The 5,593-nt window shown below is 39.7% G+C and overlaps 1 protein-coding gene across 1 annotated transcript in view; it reads right to left on the bottom strand.

The window, feature by feature from the left end:
* Positions 1–469: 469 nt before the first annotated feature.
* tmprss13a (transmembrane serine protease 13a) overlaps positions 470–5,593 on the bottom strand; it is a 29,414-nt gene continuing 24,290 nt past the window's right edge. The window contains exons 14-17 of the mRNA XM_030777957.1: positions 2,814–2,849; positions 2,563–2,637; positions 1,743–1,806; positions 470–548 (exon numbers count right to left, since the gene is read on the bottom strand). Of these exons, the coding sequence (XP_030633817.1) occupies positions 470–548; positions 1,743–1,806; positions 2,563–2,637; positions 2,814–2,849 (254 nt within the window). The remainder of the gene's footprint in view (positions 549–1,742; positions 1,807–2,562; positions 2,638–2,813; positions 2,850–5,593) is intronic.

Raw genomic sequence — 5,593 nt, 5'->3', positions numbered from 1 at the left:
GGTAACTCTGTGTATATAGTGCTCTCTGATTGGCTCACCTGGAGGTTCTCAGTTTTCAGCTTTGGGTGTCTCCTTGGCTGTTTGAAGACAAATATATGCAACGAGAGAGAGAGAGAGAGAGAGAGAGAGAGGGGGGGGGGGGGGGGGGTAAAATGAAAAACATTGTTACAGTTAAACATGTCAAGTTAGTTCAGTGCAAGATGGGCAAGGACTTCAGACTGACTGCATGATATTTAATTGAACAGAAACTTAAAACATGTCACTTTGGGATTCCGTCTCAAAAAATCAAATAAACCCAGAGCTCATTCCGTCAGTGCATAAACTTCATATCAAACTTAACAGCTTGTCACGTATACTTCCTTACCCTCAAGTCTAAATTATTAATGTCTTCTTTCCATCACAAATCTACTTGTTTAGCTAAGCAGTCAGATTAGCTTGTTTGGCTAAGCGGTCAGATTAGCTTGTTTGGCTAAGTGGTCAGACTAGCTCTCTTCTCACCCTTAGACACAATGAGGTTTTCCGCCTGAGCCTCCTCATCTCCTGGAGCCCTGAAAAAAAGAAGAAAGATGACTTTACAAACCCACAAAAAAATCCCACAAAACCAAGTGTCTGTCTGATATTAGCTAACCGACATGACAATCCGAGTGACTACAACATGCTAAGATAGAGAAACTAAAGTAGTGATTCTTAGACCTCTCCTTAATGACTCCCTGCTTGTCACACTTAGCCTTGCTCCAGACTAGTATTGCTAACATGTCAGGTGTGATTAGGGTTGCCACTCGTCCCTTGAAATATGGGATCATCCTGTATTGGACAATAAAATGCTGCGTCCCGTATTGAATCGATAAGGGACGCGGTTTGTCCCGCGTTTTCGTACACGTCGTTTCATATATACGCTAGGTCTTCAAAGTGCTGAGAATAACAGAACATCAGGTAAAAACAAGCCAGTTATACAAGTGGAGTGGGGAAGTTTAATTTCAGTGGTGAGCTATAGACCAGCGAGCTGTGCGTGCTGTGTTAGACTGCACGTCAGCGTCATCGTTTCCATTAGGAGTAACTCAGTGATTGCCTTGTAGCTTACAAGTAAAAATGGCACCCTCAGTCACTGTATTTTTCTTTTCCTTATTATTTTAATGATGTCTCAATTCCCCCCCCATTGAAACATGAGAGGCTGATGAGATACTGGGCTGAATGATCAGTGGGTCAGCTCCTTCCCTTTTACGAATACAAGGCAAACTGTAGAGTTTGCCATCGAGCTTTTTCGGTTGCCCATGGAGGGCTGTCTGACCTTAAACAGCACGCTGCAGGTGCTACCCATGTCCAAGCAGAGCAGACTACACAGAGTGGAATCGCTCGATTTCTTATGCCTCAGACTTCCCCCCGAGGCGGACATGGTGTATTGTCTAATTAAGTGTATATTACCAGCTGTGGCCTATATTACAGCCTATTAGCCTATATTGCACAGTAACCAATATAGGTAGCTAGGCAATAATCAGTATAAATATCATCCTGATATTCCATCCATTCTCTTAGATTTTGGGCTGAAGGTTAAGATAGTTATTTGTTTTAGAATCCATAAATATGATACATTATATAAATATGACAACCTACAATTTAAAACAACTGAATAAATAACCCTATCAGTCTATCCTGTATATGCCATAAACATGATACACTTTTAAAAGTTGCTTTTTTCTCTAACTTCTCTTCTTTTTCTCTAAGGATCAAAAGTATCCTTTTGCATTTGGTAGCGTAATCCATACACATTTTCAATCCAGTTAATGACTCCTCCTCTACAGGTAAAAGCTGCAGAGTTGACACATGTATATCACACTGTCACACTGTTAAGCAGAACCTGAGCTAGGAGATCGCGCGTCCCTTATTTCTCCTCATAAAAGGTGGCAACCCTAGGTGTGACAGACTGAGGAGAGCAAAGACATAATAATTGCAGAGGCAGAAAAACACTGCAGACAATCAGATGTATTACCTGGGCTTCTGATTGAAACTGCAGCGGCATCTCCGGCCTAAGACACACACACACACACACACACACACACACACACACACACACACACACACACACACACACACACACACATTTGATAAGCTCATTGCATTTCTTAGCACTGAAATAAAGTTCACTTGTCATAACAGCCAGAAACTTGTGTTCTTTGTATTTTCCTTACATGACTGGTGTTGTTTAGATTTATGTGTGTGAGAGTGTGTGCATGAGTGTGCATGTGTGCATGTGCGAGTGCATGTGTGTGTGCATTGCGTGTGTATGTGTGTGGTGTGTGCATGCGTGTGTGTGTGTGTGTGTGTGTGTGTGTGTGTGCATTGCGTGTGTGTGTGTGTATGTGTGTGGTGTGTGCATGCGTGTGTGTGTGTGTGTGTGCGTGTGTGGTGTGTGCATGCGTGTGTGTGTGCGTGTGTGTGTGGTGTGTGCATGCATGTGTGTGTGTGTGTGTGTGTGTGTGTGTGTGTATGTGTGTGGTGTGTGCATGCATGTGTGTGTGTGTGTGTGTGTGTGTGTGTGTGAGGATAAAGGGAGATTTATCTTACTCAGGATGAGGAGAACGCCCAGTGCAAAAAGCACAACAGCAAAGGCCAGACCACCAATCCTCAGACTCTCATAGTCTGAAAAACCAGAGATGAAAACAGCAAACAGAAATCTGAACTGGTTTTCAGTGGCATTAAAACATTTCACATTACACAATTAAATCCATATTCATTTCATGTGCACCACCTCACCCAATATTTCACTTTTAACTGCATTTCTCTTTATCGCGCGGCCCACGGAGTGATGTACTCACCATATTCAAATGGATTTACAGGCTCCTCTTTCCCATCTGAAGACAAAGATACAGAGTCCTTTACAGAAACTATACAACCACATCACTGACAGAGAACAACAGTTTTGTGTGCCCATGCATCTAGGTTGTAATTCTTGTTATATATTGTATGATGTAGAAAACTGAAAACAACAAACAACAGCCTATTAGAGTTTGGAGTACAGATTTATAAACATTCATAACTCATAAATTTGTGGTATAACTACAGGTCAATGACAGAGAGAGCAAAAGCATTTGTTACTTTATCAATTGTTATTCATTTTTAATATGAAAGCATTAGTCCTCTCTGTATATCACTATAGGTAAATGACAGAGAGAGTATTAATGGAGCTCTAAGTGCAGCAGTTTCCTGGCAGTTTTAGCTGTTTACAGACATCTTGTCTTTTCTCTGTCTCTTTACATTTAAATATGAATGCTGGGTTACTCAGAGTGCTTACATCAGAGGGACACAACTCAGAGATCAACCTACCTTTTATGCTAGGGCCAGACGCAGCTGAAAAAAAAAAAAAAAAAAGAGAGACAGAGAGAGAGAGACGATCTTTTTTTTTTTTTAACTTTTTTTTAACAACTATGTCTTACTTACTACTTACTTTAATTTTGCTATTATTGTACAACTATGTTTTACCGACAGTAGTGTTGTAAGTAGTAATTCAGTACTAGCACATATGTTACTATAGTAACATGTGTCACATAGCTAAAATCTGTCCTCAACACTCAGAGTCTTACTGTAAAGACAGTGGTGCACAGTGCTACACAGGAAGCGCAGGAGTGGAATGATTAATGACCAGTCTTTAATTATGGTATCAGCAGTTTGTGCCAGAGTTGAACAAGGGCTCTGTTCACCTCACTGGACCCAATGGGCTATGCCTAATTACTCAACACCCGGTCATGAAGATTAGTCCGTGCTGTGCCAACACGCAAAAAAAAGAAATAAAGAAATACATAAAAATAAATACATAAAATACAATAAAAAAAAACCCTACACACACCCACAATCTGAGCTTCATTAAAACAAGAGCATTTAATATGTAACTTCATCACAATCATATCATTTTGTTAATTGAATCTGTGGGAAAGGTTTGGACTGCTAGTTTCACCAGAAGCAGCACCGTAGCTGTTTTATGCATGAGCTGAGAGAAATCCGTTGACTTGTTCACTGGCCCCTCTTTTTTTAAAAGAGGAAAGGACATTGAGAGGACAGACGTATGAATGCAGGACAGATGAAAAGCACAAAAAGAGAGATCATTGGAAGCAGGGTTATTATAGTTTTGAAATTTTCATTGGTTTTTATTTTTATTTAGTCTTTCAGTTTGGTTTTTGATTTCAGTTTAGTTTTGGTTAGTTTTACGAGTGCATAAGTAGTTTTAGTTTTATTTTTATTTTGAGGAATTCACTAATTATCTAATTAATTAGCTTTAGTGTTTAGTTTGAGTTTTTCAGATATTATGAGGAAGGCCTTGATTTATAGAAGCTGAAAAAGTCAGGACGAAAGAATGTATGACATCAAATATGATTTACAAAACCATTGTTCATTAAAGGTCCTATATTGTGCGAAGCCACTAAATGGCTTTGCATAATATGGGACCCTTGATAAACAATCATACAATTCTTCTTCTTGTGCACCATGAACCAGGGATGGGAAACATTTTTTTTCCAGAGGGCCATATTTATTTTCATAGAGTAAGCCTAGGGCCAAACACTGGACAACTGAAATGAAATTATGTTAAATGATATGAATCTGATTTACATGACAGATTACTTTATAGTAGCCTGTTTGCCAGCCTACTCGAAGGCCTAACGTTTCTTATGGCTCTATGTCAATCTGGTGCACTCTGAGGTTGCAATAAAAAGATTTACTTTCATAAAACAATCCACTTAAATGCAGTGTCAACTTTTACGCTACCCTCCATCTTCTTAATTGTCGTTGATCCCTCGAATGAATATAAGTAGCCGGGCAGTTTTTAAAGTCTTTCGTCACATGCTGAACTGATTGGTTCTCGCGTAGTTCTCATTTGCATAAAGTTGGAGATTCGCCATCTCAATTTCGCTTTCGAAGCTGATTCAACCTGTAATTCTATTTCGTTTTAGTTTGTTTTTGCATCGCTCATTGCAGTTTTTATTTAGTTTTTTGTGTTTTTGAAAACTGTCGTTTTTTATTTTTATTTCAGTTGACAAAATTATTTTTTTTACTGCTAGTTTTAGTTGTAGTCTTAGTTTACGTCGGCTGTAATAACTTTGATTGGAAGTGGTCTTATGAGATGTATGGTATAGGTCCATGTGACTTCATGATACCTCATCGTTATCTTTCCTGGTTCACTAGCGGTCAACCCCAACACTCTCTGTTTTCTCTGTCATTTAACCACCATAATAACAACCATTTTCTCCCTCTGTCTCTCGCTCTATGTCTCTCTCTCTCTCGCTCTCTCTCTCTAGCCTATCACATAGTCCGCAAATCATCTCTTCGAACATAAGTAAGTAAGTAAGTGTGTGCGTTTGAGTGTGTGATAGAGAGAAAGAGAGAGACAGATAGACAGACAGACAGACAGACAGACAGACAAAGAACGTGAGAGGAGTGAGAGACGTGCTAAAAGCACATGGGACAGGCATGAAAAAAAAGGGAGAGAAAGAACACAATGAAGAGAAAGAGCAAAGACAGAGCTGTCTAGGTATTAACCCAGCGACGACGCCAGACGACAGGGTGAGAACAAGGAGAAGAAAACACCAGAGAGAGAGAGAGAGAA

The sequence above is a fragment of the Chanos chanos genome, chromosome 6 (genome assembly GCF_902362185.1).
Source record: "Chanos chanos chromosome 6, fChaCha1.1, whole genome shotgun sequence".
NCBI lineage: Eukaryota > Metazoa > Chordata > Actinopteri > Gonorynchiformes > Chanidae > Chanos > Chanos chanos.
The sequence above is the reverse complement of the archived record's forward strand: the minus strand, read 5'-3'. Positions and strand labels throughout refer to the sequence as shown.